The sequence below is a fragment of the Fringilla coelebs genome, assembly GCF_963513975.1.
Source record: "Fringilla coelebs genome assembly, chromosome: 1".
Classification (NCBI taxonomy): Eukaryota; Metazoa; Chordata; class Aves; order Passeriformes; family Fringillidae; genus Fringilla; species Fringilla coelebs.
The window spans coordinates 83101342-83126581 of record NC_140028.1 but is presented as its reverse complement, the minus strand read 5'-3'; the positions used below and the strand labels follow the sequence as shown (position 1 = coordinate 83126581).

The 25240-nt window shown below is 35.7% G+C and overlaps 1 protein-coding gene across 3 annotated transcripts in view; it reads right to left on the bottom strand.

Moving 5' to 3' along the window:
- Positions 1-25240, bottom strand: part of RELCH (RAB11 binding and LisH domain, coiled-coil and HEAT repeat containing) — a 76004-nt gene that overhangs the window by 41758 nt on the left and 9006 nt on the right. For 2 of the 3 annotated variants that reach the window (XM_084214003.1, XM_084214006.1), the window contains exons 2-10: positions 18072-18161; positions 10030-10101; positions 9865-9920; positions 9640-9753; positions 7476-7679; positions 7296-7387; positions 6028-6336; positions 1599-1674; positions 1125-1220 (exon numbers count right to left, since the gene is read on the bottom strand). In XM_084214003.1, the coding sequence (XP_084070129.1) occupies positions 1125-1220; positions 1599-1674; positions 6028-6336; positions 7296-7387; positions 7476-7679; positions 9640-9753; positions 9865-9920; positions 10030-10101; positions 18072-18161 (1109 nt within the window). Of the gene's footprint in view, positions 1-1124; positions 1221-1598; positions 1675-2796; positions 2813-6027; positions 6337-7295; positions 7388-7475; positions 7680-9639; positions 9754-9864; positions 9921-10029; positions 10102-18071; positions 18162-25240 lie in introns of those variants that run through there. The other variant, XM_084214004.1, reaches the window with a different exon arrangement.

Below are 25240 nucleotides of genomic sequence, written 5' to 3'. Positions count from 1 at the left end.
TAAATAAGAAATCAGAAATTAAGCACTGATCCAAGAACATTCACAGAATTATTGTGAAAGACAAGCATTTCCAGAGCACCCAGTTAACACCCCCACCCCCTTAAAAATAAAGCCTTTTATGAATTTTCAAACCATTGCACATATCTCAAGTTCATCATGTCAGCTGCTGATAATTACTTGTATGGTGTAAAAATTTTAGATTACAGGATCAGTACAAATTTCTTGAGGAATTTTCAAAGCCTTAAAATGAATTTATGCAAAACACACAACTAAGTCTACCATACTGTAGGTCCTGTCAACAAGGACTAAAACTTGCTCAAAGAGAAATGTTATTTCAAACCCTTTATTTCAGTGTCAACTACAAAGACACTGAATTTCTGTTTGATATCTCTTCAGCTTTTGGGTTTTTTTTTACATATTTGGTAATGTGCAATATTTACACAAAGCAAAACAAAACCAGTCAATTTTTCTCCTTCCTTTTGTATGCTATATAGTATGAATGATTATGCAAACCATCACCTTCAGTTACATTCAAAATACACATTACACAGTCATAATTTTTATTCATTCTCATTTTAAAGTTAAGGAAAACATATAAGCAAGATTGCTCATTTCCTTATGAAGGGGTATTTTTGATGAACCTTTACTTGGCTGACACATGGAGCTTCCAAGAAAAGACATTAAAATAATTTGTTTGTTGAAAATTATTTTTGTTGAAGTACACAGTGCTGCAAAAGAACCTGAACATTATTGCTTATTTAAACTGATAGACAAAATAAATGAAACCATGTTTGAACTTATAGACCTTGTTTTTACTATGCACATTGATATGGCCTTCCCTAACAGAAACATTTGTGCTACCACAAACAGATGGACCTACAGTAACAGTCTTGCTGAATGCTAATGGGTGCCTTAAGCAGAGGAAGGAATATTAGGATACCATGCAGGTTTACTGAACTCACCTGGCAGAGGTGTAAAACCATTTTCTAGGAGCAGAGATGCATGCACAAAAGTAAGAACATGATTGCAAGTAATAGACTTTCATGAAACCAGACACAACATCTTCAAAATTAACAACAAAATAGCGTGATGAAAATAAAATGTAAAATTTCAGGGTTCCTCACCTCTCGTTTTGCAAGCAGCACATTAGGAACAATATGAGGCAGGCAGCGTCCCAGCATTAACATGACACTTTTCTCACTGTCTGCAATCCGAGATACCTAGAAAACCAAGTTGCTTGTTTGCTTTTTTTAGAAGCATGGGAACAGAAAAATACCATTTGAAAGGAATAATAAAAATTGCAGCAAGCTGATCACTTAGCAGAAAAGTATTTCATTTATTCCTATACGTTAAGTTGTAAGTTTTTCATATGTCAGTAATTTCAAAAGCATGAGTAGAGACTGAAAGTTCACAGTAATTACACCTCTATTGCTCGTTTTCATATTTAGCATAAAATCTGAGAACATATCTTTATTTCTTAACTTTCATGCACATAAATTCATCTTCCCACGTCTTTTTTCAAATCAATTATTACTTGTTTAACTGTGGCTGCCATGCAAAATGAAGGATCTTTTAGTTTACGTCAACTGGAAATATACCTCTGATCCCAAACGGCTGTCTGCTGACATCCGACAAAAAGACAGTAGTGCTTGATGGAAAGCTGGTGACAATTTCCTGAAATATCACCAAAAAGGGAGAGGGAGAAGAAAGCATAAATCAGAAAGGTGATAAAGCGAGTCCTTTCACTCTGGTTTAATCAGCTAGGTAAAATGACACCCAAAAAGCATGTTTAAATGACTCATACTACAAAAATTTTAAAATTATCTTTGACTTTTAGGGTGTTTAGTTTGTAGCATGAAAAAAGCCTGAGTGTCCTAATCCAGAAGTTAGTTTTAGTTCCAAAAAAACCCCATCTTTCAAACTGCTGCACAGACAAAAATAGGACTAAAGCATGAAGAAAAGGAAGCTTAGGCAATACAAGAGGAAGCATACAATTATGCAAACGGGGTGGGGCGGGCGCAGAAATCACACGAAGCAATATTTTTGCTTAATGCTCTGATTCTGCAAATTGCACAAAAGCTTTTAAGTAGTCAGTCAAGTTATGAGCTTCAGGGTTAAACAGAGTTTGCTCAACTTCCACTTTAGGATCTAACTCTGGGTTCAAATGCTGCCAGAACCTCAAAATCAATCTTAAATTGGCATCTAAGCCATCTGCACAGGTACTGCCTCATGGCCACATCCAGCACCAGCCAATGCAGCCGAGCTACTCAAAGCCTTAAGCATCCATATTAGCCCTGATAAAAGCTTCAAAACAGCCGTGTCTGAAGAAGGTAATTTGGCAGAAATGTTCTCAGAAAGCAATTACTGACCACTACATCAAACAGGCAAGCAGCAGCACCCTATTATTTCCAGTAATGACAACTTCCTCTACTTTACAGAGGCCTTGTACTTAGATGCTAATCTAACACTGCTTCATCCACTATGTTTAAAGAACAAAGACAACATTTGTCTTCCAAAATATGCACGGAAAGCATCTCACCCATTTCCATCATCTGCTGTTTGAGTCCTCTAATGACATTGAGAGGAGGCAACTCCTATTTTTTATGTGGAAATTGGTAACACCTTTGAACCCTCGAAAATACACACGAGTGCACAAAATCCGACACACAAATGATTACGTGCATGGATATACATTTTATCTAATAGATTGAAATATAATACTTCTTACAGTAAATACATCATCATTCACCCTTTTCTAACTGAAAAAGCCCATTAAGAATCAAAGCTCTTACTTACAATTAAACTAATTCAAGAGGACATCAATATATATACCAGTTTTCCTCTTCTCACTATTTAGAAAATTATGATAAATAAGAATTTTAATATATTGCTTAAAGTATTTGTTTTAACAGTATGGATTTTTAAAGTACATTTTAAATTTTAATGAAGGAAGCTTGTTTTAATTCTATTCAGTTTGGTTTTGTGCAAGGTTCACTTTAAAAAAGCTACTCAACTACTTAAAGGTAGCAAGTTGTAAAAGACCTCTTTCACAATATGTTAGTCCTTATGTTGCAAAATATTCTTGAGTGACAGATTTACAGACTCTACTCAAGACTGTAGAGTTTTTTTACACTGGGAGAGCATTAGCAAGCATTGCAAAGCAGCAGCTTAACGTTAACACAGAGGCAAGACCTTGGCAAGCCCTTTGCCCAGTCTGTCCTTCAACTTGGCATTCATTCTACAGAAAAATCAGACCCTTTCCCACTTGGAATCCTAATTAAAATCCTATAAGGGCAAAGTTCCATTCCCACTTTGCAGAGAATGAAAAGTAAGTATGACAATATGTCACTGAATTTCCCTGTGGGTTAAGTAACAACAAGCTCTGGGCAGTGTGGATCCTCTTACAATTGCTGGCTATACTTGGAGTCCAGAAAGCTTCTCCTTAATGAAGTCTCACAAAATCCTTGATGGCTATGCTGGACAAAAAGAATAAAAGACCAAGGCCTCTTGCACACACTTCAGTGGCAAGTCTCTTCAAGGGCCAACAGATGCCAGCAGTGAAGATGTCCAAATACAAGAAAGTACAATGAAGAAAAAGCCCAGGCACTTCTATTCTATGCTATCCTATCCTACTCTGGGACAAAAGAGTCAATTCATTCAAAAAGCCAGGACTGCTGTGTACAGAAAACACCTTGTATTTGGTGCAAATTACCAGACACCTTGAATTAGTTGAATAAACACATGTGGTGCAGTCTATTTAAACCACTGCTAGTGCTTTGCACTACCATCTGTTAACTGAGGCATTTTTCCAATGATGGTCATGTCCTCATTTGCCAGCATGCATGCACAGCTGCTCTGAGTGCAGTCACACAAGGCAGGCTCACTTCCCCTTCTCTCTTCCCATCTGGGCAAGATTTATGCCAAGAAAACACTCTATAGATATAGTAGTAATGATCTTGCCTTTTAGGATAGAGTCTTAGTTGTTAACCCTTCTTGGTACATTCTGAGTAAATGATAGCAATTGTCTTCTATAAATAAACGTGGATTGAAATCAATAAATATCCAGCATGTCCATTGTGCTGCTTCTCCCACAGATCTCAAAACATTTAACAAATAATCTATTTATTCAGTGAGAAAAATTACTGCATTATTACAAACCTAGAGCATAATCCAGGAAGAAAATTTAGTACTAGATACTGGTCTATAAAACACTGCATCAAATATGCTTTCCTTTGACCCTTTGCTGACATATTAAGCCCAAAGCAGAGCACAAAAATAGCTACATATTACACATGCATTATTTATTTCTGCAGTAAACTGCATTTGAGGAGACTTGTGAATTTAACTCCATGGGGATTCATAGCTTCATTGAACTACTTTTCAAATAAATCCATGTGCAGTTATAGTTAAAACATCCGTGAGCAGCAGAACGGAAATGCTGTTCTTCTAGTTTCTGCCATCATAAATTCCACTGGAAATACACAGTTCATTCCTTACTCAGTGATTTAATCCTATTTTGATATACACCCTCACTATCCCCAAACCATCAATGAAATATTCATGTACTTAATGCCACCCAGCATTCACCATTAATATGAGCAAGAAGAAACTTGCAACGAGCCAAATGAAAGTAGGTAGACAAGTATATAGCAACAGCTTGAAGTTTTGATTACTACATAGTTTGGATTTTTAGCTAGGATATGAAAGAAACTTAAAAAGAAAAAAATCTGGGAAGCTTAAACCGAACCACTGACCACTTTCCAGAAAAATCTAAGCTGTTCTACTTTCCTGTTAAGCACTAGTAGTACAGTCAACTAAGAGGGAAGAAATTTGTTATGAGACTCCAAAGTATTATATTCAGAAAACAGAAATCTTTCCTCTTGTCCAATTCTAAAAATTAAGATACCACTGAAAAAGTAGCCCTGACAATAGCAGTTAGCACAAGAAGTAGAGAAAATCCGGAAAAAGCAGGATTCTTAGGGTTTGTAAGAAAAGGTAATTACTAGCAGGGTTAGCAACTCCTTTTTTTCAGGTGTTCCTTTTCTCCAGCCCACTACAAGCTTGCATTTATTTTTCTATCCGCACAGAACGTCACACAGATTTCTACTTGGTATTTTCAGATGGAAAGATAATTCTAGAAGCAAATTACAGTATCAAAACCAGCAAAATATCACTAAGGGACAAACTTACTCTTACTGCTTCCCTACAAACAGCAAGAGTAAGATCATAAGGTGAGCTACTTGCATATCTTTGTCCGCAGTGGTAACAATTACAAGTTGTACATACCCTCATTATGTTTGTAGTCCGTGTTACTCTTGCTAACTACAGTGGTTTATCTATCACTTAATGAACAAATCACTTCTCTTTTTCACTACAGAAACACTTGTACAGATTGAAAGGGCTTTCTCAAGAACACTTAAAAGCACAAAGTCAGTCTCCAAGTAATAACACAACACGAACACCCTAATTTAGTTTAAAGAATCATAGCTACCCAGTGAAGGCTTGCCCCAAAATCAAAACTCAAAAAAGCAGTATGCCATTAGATACCTTTCTGATAACTACAAAATAAGTAAATGAAAAATAGTACTACTCGGTAAGACAGTTATACACATCTATGCAAAAAAAAAAAGAAAAAGCAAAAATTATTTTCCCAACAACTCTTCAAGTAGAAGAGAATTATTCAATAAAAACTTAGAACAGAACTCTCTTATCTTCCCATTCACTATTCTGATTTCACCTATTTTTTTGTTGCAACAAACAGGGCTGGGTTTAGAAACAAGTAGAAAGTGAAAAGAATTTCTGAAATTTAATACTAAAACTGTAAGTTTGTCATATGTACTCCTTCCTACGGAGATTAGGAGCAATATAAAAATATCAGCACTGTACCCTAGAGGTATGTTAAGCCTTTTATTTGCCTTCAAAACACAATCAATCTATTCATTTGGCAGAAGTTCACTGCTAGAAAATTATCTACTCGCTTTACAAGAATTTTTAATAATACCATGCAGTTTGTAACTTATCACTAACCTATTAGGTTTATCAAAGTGGACTGCAGCTTTAGATGATGGAGGACATGAGGACAGTTTCTCTGTCTCTTTAGAGGGCACAGAATTTAGCATATCATCTTTAGAAGTCCTTGAATCCACTTCAGCTGATAAAGCAAGGCTTGTTTCCTCAATGTTTCCATGTTTACTGTCATTCTCAGAACTCTTGATATCCAAGTACCGTCCATTGTCCTCTGAGACTGTGAGAGGCACTTGTTTTAAAGAAGGATGGGGAGCTACACCATAAACAGTTGACACAGAAAAGTTTTCATTCTTGAGAAGATCTATTTCACTGAAAAAGCAAAATATGAAATATTTTTGTAGCTTTCATGCAAATACTATTCAAATCACACCACTGCAGCACAGAAATAAAGACAACATACTGAAGAGCTCAACATACTCTTAAATTAATGTTTAAGAATTCCTCTAATATAAATATCTTTCATCACACAAACTCCTCAAATAAACACTAGTTTCATTGAGCATTTTAGTAAATAATTAGTAGCAGGAAAAATGTTGCACTCTGAGTGAGTGAATCAATGAAACAAGTGAGTAACAACAGCTTTATCTTCTGGCTGAAATCTGAGCACTGAGACACAAATCGTCATTAAACAGAAGATAATCTAGAATGCAACATAAAATACTAGAGTGGTGAATCAATATATACTATCCTATCTGGCTTTGAAATGGTAACTATGCAAGTCAATAAAGCTACTTAAAGTTTATGCGCTTTTCCACCCACTGCATTAGTACACCTCTTAAGAGGAATGATATGGCTTACAGAATGATATGTTTGGTCAAAACTTTTAAATTATTTTTTTTTTTGCTGTTATTAAAGAAACCGTCATGCCTATAGTCTTGCTCTTCAGAAAGAAAACCTGTGTGGACATCAGATGCTAAAACAAGCATCTTTCTGACAGCGTTTGCAAGCTGTACACACTAAGGAGTGACATACAGCTAATTGAAAAAAAACCTATGTAAAACAGATCAGAAGCGATTGTTTTCAAAGAAATAAAGAAGTTACAGTGAAAGAACAAAACTGGTTACAAAATTAAATTGTATAGATAATACAGGGAAATAGTTTGAAGTCTCTTCCTTTTTCTAAATCAAATACTATGTACTGAAAAGAAAAGACTGCCCTGCCCTGAAGAATTCCCAGTGATTTCCTATATCTAAGTTATGGTTCCATATATGTGTTAGAAAAAGTTATCCAACATTTATCAAGAGTCAAGTAGGTTGATAAGAACATACCTTTGAAGTCTTTGGATTTGTTCCATCAAAGACCATTTCTCATTGTTTAACACACTAATTTGATCTTCTAGTTTTTGCACTATTAAACATTGCTAAACACAAGATAGAAACAGAAGAGTTTAGTACAATAAGTTAAGCAGTACATCAAACACTTGTAACATTTCTTCTGTACCATCTTACTTCTATTGACTGTGGTGCTGTTTCAAACACAGGGACGGTCCCAAGTATAGGAGTGTCAGCCTCTAACTCATCGTCTTCTACACCAACTGATGCATCCACCACATCTCTTGCAGCAACATGATGGTTTCCAAAGTCACGGTAGAGTTGTAACAGGTCAGGAGGTTTTGGAATATTCAATCCTACATCATCCCAAAGTTCAAAATCCTTCAAAAGAATAAAAGAAACTAAAGCATACAATATACTGCCTTTTCTTTTCTTTTCTCTTCCTCTTTGACCACAGGTGATGAAATAGCAAAATAATCACATCAAGATTGCATTGTAGTAAATCAGATAGAAACTTAACTCAGCAAGAAACAATAGTAGATGAAGGATCCACTTTGTGAACCAAAACAGTTTGACCATAAAGGCAGCTCTAGGTATCATACTAGAGAGAGTACCTTTCCAACCACATAGGTCACTTCTTTTTTTGCTAAGACAAACACTTTTTTGAATCAGAAATAGTATTGCTCAAATTTTAGCAGAAGCCAATGCAGTTGATACAAGGCAGAAATATTGGTTTTGTTCACATTTCACTCACAAGTGCAGGTGCAATTTCCCTAGGGAAGACAGGCATAGTATCATAGAATCATTTAGGCTGGACAAGACCTCTGAGATCAAGTTCAACCTTTGACTGATCATCACCATGTAAACAAGACCAGAGCACTAAGTGCCACATCCAGTCATTTCTTGAACACCTCCAGGGACAGTAACTCCACCACCTCTCTGGGCAGTCTGTTCCAATGTTTAACATCTCCGTGAAGAATTCCCTCCAGATGTCTAATGTAGCTTAAACAGCTCTGTAGAAGACTGATAGTGAGGTGCAAACAACACAAGGGCCTCCTGTCTCAAATAGGTTCTTCCTTTTCTCATTTACATCTTATCATCCTATTAATACAAGAATACTCCATGTCTGTATACACAAGTAAGTTTGTGCACTGTTACACAGGAGTTGTGATGTTCTCTTTAATGACAATAAATTTAAGTAATGGTTTAAACTTTTTTCCTATTGTTCCCAGTCTTCACTGTATTTTTTCCATAGTCTGGTCACGTAAGTTTCTTTGAAGAAAGATTATTTTCTCAAAGAATTATGTGAATAATGTAGAAAAAAATGTGCCTACTATACATTAATTGCAGTATGCTTATATTTACCTTTCAGAATTAAGAATTTTGCTCTTTTTTGCTAATTGTCTCACAACACAAAATATTCTCAGCTGAGAGCACAAATAGGATAAACTGTTCATATTTTCTTTTGGGGCGACTGTATTCTCACAAGTATTTGGATGTTAAGTGCAAATATTCAGTGGAGGTGGAAGATTCAGAAATTCTATTTAAGAACATATGTGCTTGACAGATTAGGATATGAAATGTAGGAAAAGTATAGGAGCACCAGTTTCAGATAAAACTGGAAGAAATTCTGTAATTCTTCTGGTAATATTCCAATTTTGTGATGAATACATACACCCATTGATATTACTGGAAGTTTTGTCTACCCAGAAACAGAATGTAATTAGAACCTTCCAAACATTCTCCCCAAAATATTCTTCCTATCAAATGTAAGCCAACAGAGATATAAAACTGATCATCTTAACAAAAATCCATCAAAGCATAGCTATGTTGGGAAAGAGCCAGGATAACACCTTATTACCAAGAGCTTATTCAATACTGTACTCAGTGCCACAAGGACTCTCACACACACACATACACATCCCTAGAAGACAACCAATGAGAAAATTTTATATTCTGCACAAGTCAACTGAGTAGGATCTAAGGAAAAGATTATGCTTGAGATCCACATCCTTGAGTTCAACTGAATATGTGTCACACCAGAATACAAGGAAATATCGAACTCACAGTATTTCACTTCTTCTTTTGCTTCCTTTAAAGAATGCAAGCACTCTGTCTCCTTCCTACAAATTTTGGGAAACTACTGCTCAAACTGCTGTGTTTTCAAACCATGGTTTATATATGAAAATGCTAACTAATATATTTAACTTTTAGAGTACTCATGTATATGAAGTAAACTGCATGCACAGGAAAAATCACTTAAGTTCACTTGAGTTTATGACAAGATCGGAATATGGAAAGCAGGCGTGCAAAAAACCTCAAACCCACAAGGAAACTTTACCTGATCATGATTTTCATCTGAAAATGTTATTGATGTAAGCTTGTAACTATTCTTCAATAAAAATTCATTAACTAGGAAGTTTAGAGCTCTTTTCTCAAGAGGTCTGATTGGCTCCTGTAAAAAAAAAAAGAAAACACACTAGATCTTTGGTTTATCTTCCTTCCAACAATCGAAGCATATTCATACTAAAATCCATGCAAAGTTCATTTATCACCAGCCACCTACCTGAATTTCAGGACTTGATTTATAATTTTTTCGTTCCTGCAAAGGAACTTCATTTTCTGGGGAGGAAAAAAGAAGTAACTAAATTTTACTCTCTCACAGAGGATAAGCTCAGCTACTTCTACATTGTTTAAAGTAAAGACTTAAGAAAAGGTTTATGTACACCACCTGCAGCCTGAGTCAGGTTGGCTCGAAGGGCCTGTATGGTCTCCTTGGCTTTCCGTAGTTCAAACTCCAGGACTGGACAGGGATTTGGATTAAACACACACAGGCATCCAACCAAGGCAAGGGAAACAAAAATAAAATATAAAAAGCAAGGATGGGTGTGAAAAAAAAGATACCGTTTGTATTAAACGTAAAGCATGCAATCTTTATGGAACTTATGAACACATGCAGCAGAGTCGGTCTGAAAGCAAACTGGTGAACATTTTCCATAGTTTCACTGGCCTTAGCTCAGCTAAGTCAAAATTTCAAGCTGTCTGACAAGGACTCGCTGTAAGGTTTTGGGAAAATATTTGGGAACTGATGCTGTCGAATGGTTTGGTTTTTTGGGAGCAAGAGGAGTATGTGGGCAATAAGAACACAGATCTAAATGAAACAAGTATGTTGTGGCAGCAGAGGAAGCTGTCTCCACATAGGAAAGTTTAAACTATGAAATGAATGTATAGTCCCATTGACACCACAGACTTCTTTTGGAAAATAAAATCATATGCCAAAATTTTAGCAGTTTAAATTGGAGATCTTGAAATATACTTTATCTTGCTAAAAAAAAAAAAAAAGAGCAATTTTATATTCTACTTAAAAATAGTGGAGTTTAAGGAATGTCCTACACTTGATTAGGATTTTGAATTCAAGTCACTGAATTCAAATGAAGAGAGATGTACAAGACCAAAAATACCCCAAAAATGCAGCTCTGCTGCGTACTAATAAAGACCTTGAAAGGAAAAAAGTCTTTGCACCATTATTCTTGAAAATTTACATTGATTTTTCAAAGACCTAGAGTCAGCTTTAAATTCAAAAATACTCAATTCTAGTTCTCCACTCTCTCTTAATTCATCTTTCCACTTTCCTAGTCACTCTTATTTGTTTCTCATGTTACAGTGTTTCCTCCAAAAAGGGCCAGTGGTGATTTGTGTGTACTGGGATTTCATGTGTTTTGATGCTGAGGTCATATGTATGTGGTGGCCTCAAATTTTAACTCCCTGGACCTTTGCAAAAGATATAGCAAATGTCCTTTTAAAAGTCATTTACATGTGGAACATCTAAGGAAACCTATTTAGAAGATGACCAGATAAATACATGCATTTCACTAATTCTGAGATTAATCTAATCACACTGAAATATACAGTTACCAGAAGGAAGGAGTCTTAACTAGGAGAGATGAGCACAGAACATCCACCACACTGAAGTGTTAGATGACCTATTTAGAATAGTTTAATATCTACTTTATTCCCAAACAAAAGGAAAAATGTTGTAGTGACTTTTAACAAGGAAGTTTCAATGAGATTTTTAATCATTCCCTAGAAATAATTCACCATGGCATTTTGAAATATTTACACAGAACATAATGCACAGCAGAAACACTGCATTGGCCCTTGCTGGTAAAAAAATGTCACTGAAGGCTGCAAATAAAACCAGTCCCTCTTCTGAGCATCTGTAACTAAGACTTGTGCTAATTAGCACTCATGGAAAAAAGATTCACTCAGTTTGCAATTCTGCATAAAAACTGAAGGAGTTACTACAGTACACCACATTTGCTACATGAAGGTAACTTGTTTGATGCACAGAATTTTACTGCAGCAATACAAAAGCGCAACTGAGGATACAATGAATAAAATATGTAAAATTTCTCTAGTATTCAGCAATGCTGATCTGCAAATACTTCTGTGCAACAAAGTTAGAAAACGCTCTCATTATAAAGTAAGTACCTAATTTAAGCACTTCCTTGCATTTGAGTTACTTATTCACAGTTGTAAGATACTAATTTGTTACTTTTTGAAAATTTTAAAGAAGTCAAATTAAGTAATTTTTCTTATGGAAATAACTACGTGTTAACATTTTACTCTTGTAAAATATTTTCAAAGACCAGAACAGTTGCAGATCAGGAGTGCCCTGAACTAGAATGATATAAATAATAAAAAAAGTTAGAAAAACAATGCAAACTATAAAAACTCAGGAATCCAATTAAGGAAAATAGGAATAAGACATGTCTGAAGGCATAGAAAGCCAAAAAACTCATGTCAGAGAAACCCATGTCAGACGGCAAGAATTGATTTTTAGTGAACTGTGACGATGCTGACAATTCTTTCAAGTCATTAGGACTTTACCCATTCAACCTTAAAAGTAGATTACTCTGCTGCATGTTTCTGTTACATAGTAGAAGATTCTAGACATAGCGTATTTGAGAAGTTGTCACTTGGTAGCATGTCAAAACAGCCACATAATCCCACCATAACACAGCATTGTTACAGCTGTATCTCATCTGATCTTACTAACAGCAACATGATAATTGCCATCATACAAACCTTGATGCTTTCAAGTCACTCACAAATGTAGCTTTTATTTGAAGAAGTTTATAGGTGTTTATGCAACTATACATGTAATAGCTATAACATTAACTTCAGTCAAATATTAAACTGTGATTAAAAGCTCTTTATACTGAAATGTGATCTTCTGCCAAAATATGTAATGATTTTTAATTCAACATATCTACCAATGAAATCAACATTAGTAATCCCCACTTGTTGATTCTATAGCATTCTCTTAAATAAAAAGGCAACCTTTTAACCCCTTCATTTGTAACCATTATGAACTACTGACTTTTAATATAAACGACCTGATGGCTCTCCCCCTCTCCTGTTACAAAGCTGAAGCTACCCCTTCAGAAGCACTGACAAAGCCAAACCAAAATTTAGCTTCATGCTTGACTAGGCTGATAACACATACAACTCCCAGCAACTGGTGAAGGAGCTGACACTCCTTAAGAATAATGCACAAAAGTTTTGCTGCAGACAGCCTAAGAAAGGAGACTCAGATATTCCTCAGCACCAGGAAAGCAAAGAATAGAAATATAGATCCTTGAGGTTGGGTAATCTTCCTACAAGGAAAGGGCATTTCTGAACAATTTAGCTTGCCTTAGGGGAGAAAACTATCCAAATTTCAATGGCTCTTTTTATTTAGTGATGGCTTTTAAATGGCTTTTTTGTTATTAAAAGTTTCTAATCAGTACAGCTACTACCCTGAAATAATTACAAAGCCTAACTTAAAATGGGTGAATTTTTCAAGCAAGCAATGATGCATTAGACCAAGGTTTTCAGATCAGCAATTTTTAAATGTTTCAGTTTTCATGCAGCTAATCTAATACACATTAAAGGAGAAGTGCATATCAGAAATGAGTAGCTTGTCTGATGAGCTTTGAAATTTCAAAATTAAGCTTTCTCAAAGGTCTTATTCTATTGACTCACATTTGTTAATGACTTCATAAGTTATTGGATTGTAGATACCTACAAAGAACCTACAAAGAGCCACCTGCAATTGGGATTGATCTAGTTGAGATCTACATGAACAGCAGTCTTGTTGAGCCAAGGCAAAAAAGTTGAGGAAATAAACAGTACTTCTAAAATTATCCAGCACTTGTGCTGTGTAAGCAGTACTATTTCCAATTATATTACAATTTTATAATCTACATTTAGAATACCTTGTCAGATTTTTGCATACTTCACTATGAAGTACCCAGTACTTCAGATAAAGGTAGAAGGGTAGTTCTGTGCTGTGAAGCCACTATATGGCATTTGGACGTTTTCTTTTAAACAGAGTTTTCCTCTGAAGTATCAAGGGCCCCTGTGCTTACCCAGCTTTCCTCACTTTCATACTGTTACAAGCTCTGTTGCTCCTTGACTGCCATTTGGAGTCCTTTCTCCTTGCCAAGTAAATGCAGAGCTCCAGATGTCCTAAATCATGTATGACATCCTATTAAATTTGATGAATCTGTACATATATTTTGAATCAATCAGAAGAAATTTAAATTTTCTGACAACATCTGGCAATGAAGACACTGTCCCAATCATACTTCAGGACCTGAGGTTTCCCAACTCTCCCTTTCCTGATGGAAGTACTAAGAAAAAAGGCAGCCTTGAAATGTGAAACACTTCAGCATACAACAAATAGCCCCAAATCAGAAAGCTGTACTTCAGCACAAGATATGACCACCACAGTACAAAAATAAAGACCAGCAGGAGGGTTCATGAGCAAGTAACAGAGAACTTGTCACTCTAAAACTGGGAGGCCAACACTTGACTCAGTAGCCTCATTAATGCTTGGAAGTTAATGAGACAGGACCACCTAGAGAGAAGACCTGAACTACAGCAGACTTGTCTTCAGCTTCAACCCCTGGACACCTACAACCTGGAAGGAAATTTAAGAGGCTTTCAACTCCTTCACACACTTAAGACAGGCAATGGGAAGACAAAACCAGATCTGCTTTCAGGATGAACAAAGTACACACACAATGTTAGCAAGTGATTGTTGTACTACAGATGCCTTTTGTGCTGTTTTTAAATTTTGTTTGATTGTTTAAAAGATTTTCTTCTGATCTTGGTGTGTACAACTTAATAGTGCCTACTAAAAAAACCACAAAAAAGGGCTCTGTAAAAAGCAGAACCTGAGTTTAGATAAATTAAATTCTCAAAAATAAATGTTTTTTGAACTAGTCCCTTCCTTTTTAAGTCTTATTCTTCTAATCAGAGACACACAGACTACCTAGAAATCAATGCAAATACAGGGAAATCTGAGAATACATATGATTGAAATGGAGTTTGATTATAAAAATTACCTTTATAATCTTTGCAAACACAGCTTGCGTTTTTAAAATTATTAGATTCTCAAAAATTATTAGATTCTCATCTTTTGAGTTGATGTCAAAGGTGGGTTAGACATAATAAACATTTTGAATTATGCAAAGTAAGGGGTTTAGACCACGGCAAATTTAAGATACGGCAGAAGATTCAGTTCCTTAGACTGAATGTCAGGCAACCTATTTTAAACAAATCTTGTGGGTATTCAAGTTAGATGTACCCTTACTATACAGGAAGGGAGCAGTTTTTCCATTCTCTAGCTGCTTTCTGGAAGTTATGAGTATTTGGAGGAGGTATACGACCCCTAACAAATCCTTCAGTACTCAGTCTATCCTAGGAGCAATTATTTCAAGCACTTAATACATGACTTTGTATTCAAAAGTTACTAGTCTTAGGGAACAAATTGTTTCCATTTAGTAAATTTCAAGCTGTAGGGATGCATTTTGGTTTGTTTCATCTCTTAGTGGATTTCAAATGTATTATCCAAATTGTTACATAACTCTCATTTTCATTAAGATCATGTAGATAAAGAAGAAAATTTATGTTTTCTAAATTGCAGTTAGTTTTGTCATACTTAGCCACATCCTGACTGGCTTCTAGGACTTGCATTTCAGTCAAACAGGTGATAATATTATAGAAGGGACTCACTTAGATTCCTTCCAGCAGATTTCCCAAGTGAAAAGCTCTTTTCAGCAACTCTTCAAAACATCTTTGCTTCTAGGCCAAATTTTGATTCTAATTCCAGATGGAATGGAGTGGGATAATAGCTTTTAAGTACTGAAATCAATTTCAAACAAGAGCTGATACAGTTATTTCCAGGAATTTTTGGGCTGTTAAAACAAACCAAAAAAAAAATGGCAGCTAAGTCTACCACTACTCATAATGGGCAATTGGAACATGGAGGCTGTAGATGATGATATATGCATACGTTTTTTGATTTGGGGTTTTATAATATAGCCAAGATACAAAAGTATTTGTAAAGTGGGTATGTTATAACCTCAGTTTTAAAGTCCTTCTGACTTGGAATCAGTTTAGCAGTCTCATTTAGTGACTGATATGCATTTATGTCCTATCTTTCATTTGATATGATAGGGAACTGATACGGCAATCATGTGTTCTGTCCAAACCGTAAAAAACAAAGGAGCATGAGAAAGGCATTTGCGAAGAGAAACAATTCAAACCTCACATTCAGAACTATCAGAAGAAAAATATGACTATTAGATCATGGCCCCAAGCTTTCACAACAGATTACAATTTTAAGCTCCTACGCATCAAAGCTCTTAACAGAAAAGAAAGAATTTTAGAAGAAATAAGTGAGATGGACTTCCAGTTAGGTTTCAAAGTGCATTTGCAGCTAAGAACAACTTCAAAAGCAGAAGTTATAAGCCAGAGTTTGTTTAAAGAAGGAACTGGATTTGCAAAATTTTTGAAACCTCTGTTGACATAATTTTTTAATGTGCAAAATAAATACTTATCAGTTTTTGAAATTGCTCGGGAAGATAGCTTAAAACATGACTGAGGCAAAATATTTTAAGCAATTAAGACTGAACCATAATTTTAAGTACAAACAAAATATTTTTGAAAACTTCCAGTCTTTAAAAACATCCAGAAATAATATTCAATCTTACTTCAAATTCTTATGTTACTTTTTAAGAATTCTTTGAAAAACATCTCTAAAGGAACACAGAACTCTAAATATCCTGACATTCAATTTCCTCATCAATTACATATGACAGCAGTCAATCACTATGTAGCAATTATCAAAAATATTAATCCATTTTACTATTTACTTAAACTTAACACTTAATTTTAGGCTATATTAATTTAATACTGGAAGTAACCAGTATTTTGTCACTAACGTTTTGTCAGAAGATTACTGGTTTTACTGGATGTCAATTCTGACTGGTCTGTATTTTCTATAAGCATCTCTAATCCAATTCTAAGGACAGCTCCAAGCAAGAATCAAACCAGCTCTCTCAGTAACACTATTGCCAAGAAATACTAGCTAGAATCAGCAAAAATCTACTACGATAATGAAAATGAATAAAATATTGGGATTTTGCATGTTTCTTCCTTGCATTCCAGGACACAGTTCACAAAGGTTTGGGCTCCTTAAACACAATTTTTTTAGAAGATTAGTTTTCTATTTAGAACTATTGCCTCCTTAAAAAGAACTGTGTATATTGAAAAAGAGAGTAGCTAAATTGTAATAAGAATCCAGAAGTTTCCATACAAATTGAAGAACACTAAGTTCCTATAGTACTAGACCAGAACACCAAAATACCTGGATTTGCTTTGTGTTTGTGAATTTAATCCAGTCCTTTAACTCAGCAACACTGGCAGGTAAGAAAAATGAGATTTTCCCACCATTTCAGTCTGACCTAGAGATGAAATTTCAGAATGAAGATCCTTTACAGAACTATGTTTTGTCAGCGTTTTCGTTGCTTGGTGGTTCAGAGTAGAGACAATAGGATGGAAGAGAGACGTGGCAGCTTGCTTCACCTCAGGTTTCATAAAACTTAACCACGTGAGCAGAAGTCACAGCATGGACAACTTCCATGAGCTCAGGACATTGAACACTACTAACTGATAAGAAGTAAACAGAGCTCTGTAGCCACTTCTGGAGAGCTTTTATGGGTTTCTCTGTGGAAGCTGTGAATAAATATAAGGACTTGGAAAAAAACCTGGACAGAGAAACATGGCTCACATGCAAAAGTGGTTAGTAAAATAATTTCTAACGTAAGAGAAGGTCCTGCCCTTGGTGATGTAATAGATATTGAAATTAAAAGTGCCAAAGGCTCAGACCAAAAGGCAAAAACCCCAGTCTTATACAAAGAATCAAATAGGAGAGAAAAGCACTACATTTAAGATTTGTAGCAAAGAAGATTTATGGAACTGAGGAAATCCTAAATTTGCTCTGGGTTTGGAAGTGCTTATTTGATCTTGATGAAAGCTATATTTAAGAGATGACTTGCAACAGACCTTTATGTCAGAAAGCTCTAACCCACATAGCAGGAACAGACCACTATGTAGAGTAATTTAGCAAATGTTTCAGCTTAACAGTAGTACTCAGTCAGCAATACCAGGATACAGTTCTATTGCCAAAAGCTGGGCACAATTTTCAAGTATACTTCATGTTTTCTGCACTGGTGATATCTGGAATCATACACAAGTACACCTGCCTGAATATTTAGAGAAATTACAGCAGAAGTGTCCAACATCAAGCAACTAGTTAAAGCACCTCAGCAAAATCTTGTAATCTCCAGAAATGTTAATTTTAATATACTTATGCTAGAAACAACAAGTTAAAGAGTAAAACTAACATTCTATAATTCCTAAAACATATAGAACACTTACCTGCTACTCTTTCATCAGTTTCTCTATTGCCATCATCAGAGTATCTTGCAAAATCTAAAGAATCAAGAGTACTGATGCTTCCAGCACGATCTTAAGGGGTAGGAGAAAAAAAAAAAAAAGATATCAGAAGGAATTCTGAAGAGCTGCCTGTCTTTTATAGAGAAAGTCACAGAGAAAGTCAAAACAGCATCTCATTTCAGAAACTATAAATTGGAAGCTATGTGTTCTGCAAAACTCAAGTTGTATTGCATTTTCTGAAGGTCTGTAAGTACAGAGTACATCAGTAAACTTGAACCAAAAATGCAGCACTACAGCAAGTTCACTGAACAGACTGTAAGATATTTTTGCTCTCCCTAAAAGATGGCATTTCTAGCCTGTTCACAGAGAGGAGAAGCAGTGCATTGTAGCCCTTCCCCTTCTCCACAAGGGCCAAGGACTTTGGCTTGGACACCCAGGTGAGAATGTCAAAGAAACCAAACTGTTGTGTGACAAGTTTCAAGCAGTTCCCTTTTAACAGAAACCTGTGACTGCCTCGCTCTGTTTCCTTTTCCCATGTTTAGTATTTTAAGGCTGTCACTGTGACCAAATAATTTTTTACATATCTCCTGATCTAGCTTTTAACTTCAGTACATACCCACTTAAATTAACATTTTTTAAGGAACGCAGTATCTAATGAAAACAAAGGAAGCACAGTTCACGCTACTGCAGGTGAAATATTTGCAATCTATAATTAAATTCTGAATTTAAAAAAGAAAAAAAAATTAAATTCAGTAACCAGCATAAGGTTTGGATCTGATCTTGACAATTTTCATTTCACGGGAATGGCAAAGAAAAAACCATCAACAAAAAGGCAATTTTGATACGTCTGTTGAAGCACATATTCACCTTTTTATTATAAAAAAGCAGAGATTACTTGGCAACAGAACTTAAAATAAATTGAACAGGTTCTTAGCACAATTGAACATGCAGAAATTATATTAAGTACCTTAGTATCTTTCCTCTCCTTTTGAAATTAATTTCTATGTAGCACTTCAAAAATAATTTTAATTACATTAGAACTGTTGTCACATTAACAAAGAACAAACTCCACAGAGCTGTCAAAAAACCTCTTATCTGTCAGTGGAAATAGAAGCAATTTCATCACTTGTCAGTCAAACTCTGTCATGACTAACATCATTAAGTATTCAACCTCTCCTCCCATTCTGCATTATGTAAAAAAAGAAAAACCTAAACAAAACAAAAATCTATTAATGACTTTCTTTGTATATTTGTGCTTAATTTTACTGTAAGGTCTTCTGACATCCTCTCTACATATAGATCAGCATCACACTCAAATAAGAACACCCGAATTAAGACTGAATAATTAAAAGATACAGAAGTACTAAAGCTACCAACTTTGGCTGAGTTCCACAACATCAAGACTTGCCTGAAAACATTAACCTGTCTTTTCCATGGGCGTACAGTTTATATGTACCAAAGGGGTTTTTCCTGTTACGATGCTTTCTTATCCAAACAATGAAACAAGCTGTTGCTCCTCCAGTGAGTCTCTACTCAGTCACTGGTTTTAAACCTTATTGCTCATATGCAGCTCCCAGTCATTTTCTCATACATTAGTCTGATTTAGTAATTCTCTGTAGGCTGTTCTATATAGCTTAGCAACACAGTACAAACTCTTCTTTTTACAGCATCATTGAAAAATGGACTGCTGTGAAACTAAACCAGTGGGAATCACATTTGAAGAGATTAAGTTCAAAAGTAAACATGAATTCAAAAATAAACATGAATTCATGCAGTATGAGAGTTTTTAGAAATGACTTTTCAAAACACCCAACACCTTGATGAGTAGATATTGCTCCAACTTATTTCACTGGGAGCTACAAGATAATTTTTTGAAATCAAATTCAAGACAACATTTAAATGGTGATCTCAATGAAAAGCTGATGTTGAAAAGAAGTAACCAAGTCTCACATACAGCATTGCTATGTCAAATGCAGAAATAAAACTGTCTCCCCCTGCAGTCTTGCCACATTCACAGATCAATTTTCTAATTGATCCGTGAACAGAAGCAAAGTAACATCAGAGAAACAATGCTCAAATTTCAACTTAAGTCGACCACATCACAATTACTGAAGCATCTAAAGCCATAAGCAATGCAACTTTTTCTTTATATGATTAGTGGTGCACTTCAGATGCCAAGGTTCTCCCCTGAGAACTGATAAACCCAAGCATAAAACACAAACTTATTTGCCAAAGCCAAAAACTTCTTGGAAAAAAAACAAACCACCAAAACGCAGATGCCTATAAAAAAAGCAGAGGGTAATCACAATCTTTGTCAGGATTCAGACAACAGAAGCTGTTGAAGATCACACCAGCAGCTGTGAATCCAACAACTCACAATATCAATCAGTTCTACAACCTTAATGGTCCTACAGGAACAAGCAACACCAAGGGGGTTTAGGAGTTCAACACCCCGAAACCGCCTTAAGCGCCACCCCTGCATGCACAGCAGCAATTTACAGGGTTGAAACTTGTACATTCACTATTTTGACTTTGCTTTATCATTACCGTGTTCATAATAAAAGCAAACATTGGACTTCCTTTTCATAGAGGCTGACACTGGGAAGATGCACAAACAGCTAGATTCAGAGTGATGAAACCAAGGAAGATCTGCTAAGGAACCCCAGCCCTCACGGTTTCCTGATACCACTCTTTCACTCTGCCAGTAGTGCTGATCCTTCTTCCATTACAGAAGTCCACACCCATTAGCACACCCCTAACCCAAGAGGTGCCATTATCAGTGCACTGTCAGGGCAGAGCACTGCTGAACAGCACCCACAGTGATGAGCAACACACCTGTGCCATTGCCTCACCTGCCTCAAATGTCACCATGGGGAAACTGCATGTGGCCTCGCTACTTACCACTGTCTGTAGGCAGGCATCAGCAGAGGTTTAACTCCTAAAACTAATGCCATTGTCTAGAAAATAACTGAAAACCATCTTATAACCTTGTATTTTACACTTCCATAAAGGATGTAGCTGCTCTGCGAAGGATCAAGAGGGTGTAAAAGGCACCTCCCTGCTGGCAGCACAACAGCCTCATTTGGTAGGAAAATGGGGAGGGCTGTTAGAAGGAAAGGAATCAAAGGGAAGGGCTGTGCTCAGTGGCACAGCTCACCTGAGGAATGTGAAATAGCAGCTGTCTGAAGTACAAACAGCTGTACTCCAGGACACTGGGTGGAAGCATTTCAACTACAGCATTCAGAAAACAGAACTATTTTCTGAACTGAAAGCGAAAAAGAAAAAAAAACACAGTTTTTTTGAAGAAAACATATACTCAGTTTTTAAAATAAAAAGAAAATTTGAGTCTCAAGTGATTTGGCAAAGAATATCAAAGCAACTTCTTGTGGAGAAACCACTGAAAAGGAAAAGTACACTTTGGTTGAAATCTGCTTCTTTCCCAGAAAGAAACCCAATCTGCCACAGCAGCGGGAACCCATTTTGTTGTCTTGGTATGTGTAAAAGCTTTCCTACTGAATACTGGCAAAATAATTGCTGTCAGCTTCATGTTTCAGAAATGGTAAAAGCAAAGTAACAAGAACAATTTTGACAAGCAGGTATAAACAACTGCAGAACACAGATCCCCTCAATATGGAACAAGAAAGTGCATAGAGCAGCAGTGAAATAGGCTTAGGGTTTTCATAATTCATACCAGAGAAATGCCAGGAGACATATCAGGATAATAAAGGAGAGCCTGTGCACATTCTAGTCTCTTACCTTTACCACTGGAAAAGGATGAGAAAATCAGAATGCCAACATTCATACACTCAAAGATAAGAAGATTTTTAATCCCTTAAAAGATGCAATGCATTCATTTTCATTTGTGAAGTGAAAAATTGGGTTCAATATCACATTCTGCTTATTAACTTATACAGTCTTTAAAAATATTACTTCATTCCAGAGGAAAGGAATTTTAATTCTTTTCTTATTCCCAGAACTGGCACCAAATGACATGCAGATTTCTGCTGACAGCTTCTGTTCCCATGGCATATATTCAGCTCTCCCTGAAAGTTGAGCATAACTACCAAAGTAGGAAAATGTAAGGGAATCTCAAAGTGATACATCCCCCTCCACTGACATACATAATATGAAGCAGGTTATGTTTCATTCACTCTGATGATAAAAAGAGATTATTTCTACCACTTTACCTAAAGGACACCAAGAATGATCATATATGCCATATTTTCACATTAGCCATATTGCCACAGTACGTGCATTAAGTAAAAATAAGTTGCAGTCTTCTACAAAACCTCATTAAATAATCTTTACATGTTCATGACACCGTAAATCAGCTAAAAGCACAGACAAACTAAGTGGCATTACTTATTGATAGAAGACACAAGAAAAAAAAATTTAAAAATTAATGTTTCAGAAGCTATTTGAATTTAATTTGCAAACATCAATTTGATTTTAAAAATTACTAGTTGATAAAGCAGCCCAGTTGTCACATTTCCTCTAAGATCACAAGAAATATCATCATGTACTAACAGTTAATCAATCGGAACACATGAAGACCCAGAAAGCCACAATTTGTCCTTGAAATTCAAAGAAAGGAAATGATACTCTGCTTGTACACGACAGATTCACTTAGCTAACTAAATGTTCACTTGTACTGAAAAATATCTGTAATCCTGAAACCAGACTATTGCCATATTTTAAACTGCTGAGTGAAATAGCTGGCTAGCCACATTTTACAGTGATTAGATGCATAACTGGCTACTGGAAGTAGGGTTTTGGTAAGCATACAAATGGAACTAGAAGTGAATATTTCCCATGCAGGATCAGAGCAGCTTCCCACTGGATATTGCACACACTAGGACAACACATTTCCCAGTTTAAGTCAGGCTTTATATGAATTATAGGGGTCTATGGAGGATGAAACAGCTGTAGGCAGATAGCTCACACATATCACAAAGAGATACAACCTTTTTGAGCTTTTTTGAGATAGTAAAGGTCTGGATAATAACTTATACCTATAATGCTATCAGGGCCATCAGGTGGACTCCAACCTCCACCCTCACACATCACTATTTGGAGAAGCAAAACCAAACATGACTTTGCATTGTTAAAAACCCCCAAACCAAGCAAAAGAACACTCTGAATACATTCTATCCAATTGGTTAATACAATTGTATTTGTCATTTACTGTAGCATTATCAAACAGGAATATATAACATACCAAAGGCATCAAAAAAACTGTTAAGAACATTGTTCATGCTATTGGATACTATGAAGATTTATATCAAGAACTCTGAATATTCATCCAAGCACAGCTCTGCTTCCAGAAGCACAGAATTTTTATTTCATATAGTCTTCTTTTTTTATTTTACTTTATATAAAGTGTTTTAACATTAGTGTTTGAATTATCTTACAAGCAACTTAATCCACCAGTAGTAATTTTATTTGATAATAATACACTCTCTTCACTAAATTAAATTTTCACTACATTGGATTTCACTAGGGACAAACATTAAACAAGGCCTGCCAGTTCAGTGTCAGGTACAACCCTACTTAGAAGCCATCTCAGGTTAATGCCTTCTAGCTTATCCTGAATAAAACCAGACGTTGAAAGTTACATAAGTGAATGACTGAGGCTATCAAAAATTCTTCTTTAGCATCATCATCCTGATAGCTACTTCTAGGCAAGAAAAAACCCAATATGACTCCAGACTACAACTCTCTGCATCAGTAGAAATAACTTGCACTTAATTCTTTAACTGGGCACTGAAAATCTGTTTTGCAGAACAAAATTATTAAAATAGGGAAGTGCTAAGGTTTGGTTTTATTATGAATTAAAACCCAAAACAAAACAGGATAATTCAACCAACAAATATGCTACACTTAACACACAGCAGAAAATTAGACTCCAAATATTATGAACTATCATACAAAGAAAGTTGTTGGGGATTATAGATGTCAGAAAAGCAGGCAATTACAGCTGCATGCGGGAAAAAACCCAAGTTACTCTGAGATACTCTTTCAGATCTCTGAAAAGTGAGAAGCTATAAAAGCCCCTACTGCAATGTTTTTCAACCAACAAGACATGGATTGTTACTAAGACAAGCTTTGAAATAACCATATAGTTCCATGTAACTTCAGAAAACAAACAAGATTTCCCTGATGAGCTGTGCTATTCCTATGAGTTAAACCGTCTGTCCTTCCAATATACACATAAGCCCCTTCTTGCATGGAGGAACCTCTCCATCTAAAAGCAAATTATGCCATGAAGAGATCAAAGCCAAAACTTAAAGGCGCCTGCAAATCAAAGGTCAGAAAAAAATTTCATAGACATTGGCGAAGGACAACAGTACTCATATTTTAGAGACATAGCTTACCTTTACTTTTAGGGCACCCAACCTAATTTTTAATGCAAAGCTACAAGCAAACTAGCAAGTATTCTGATAACAGATTCCAAATGAGAAGCTTTTATGAAAATTACTCAGGTCTGACGCTTTTCCCCTTTCTTCTGTGCTACAGATATAATAAAAGAACTATTGAAATTCAGACCTAAGGGAATGCAGATGTATAAATATACATTTTAGATCTATTTCTGCTGGCAGTAAAGAAATCCGCAGGTGAGGTATTTTACTTACCTTAAACATTCCAGACCTAGAGTAAACTAGCCAGTAGGGTCACGCAGCAGATGGCTGCTCTTTTCTAGAGCTACTGGCCTGAAAAAGTATGTCCTTGAATAACTTGTATTTTCAGCTACCCTGCACAATATCACATGCCCAAAATAGCAGAAGCCAAGGAAACAGGGAATGGAGGTTAATAGGGAAAAACAAATTTCCTCTTGTACTTCTTTGTACATGCTTAAGCCCCATATTAGTACCGCAAATTTATTTTAACCATACCACATTTCATAAGACATCTCTGGACCAATATTACTTTGAAGAGTTTTAAAAGTCTGCTGCATTTAAAATTTCTGTTATGTTTCAACTTGTTCCAAGCTTACTGATGCTGGATCTTTCAGCAAAGCAAACCTGACCCACTGCAGCAGACATGTGATCTAGCATACAACCTTTACAGTAGAAACAGACTTACACAACAATTTTTTAAACCAACTTGAACTTGTAGAGTAAATTTTACCAGCTCAACACATTCCACATTAC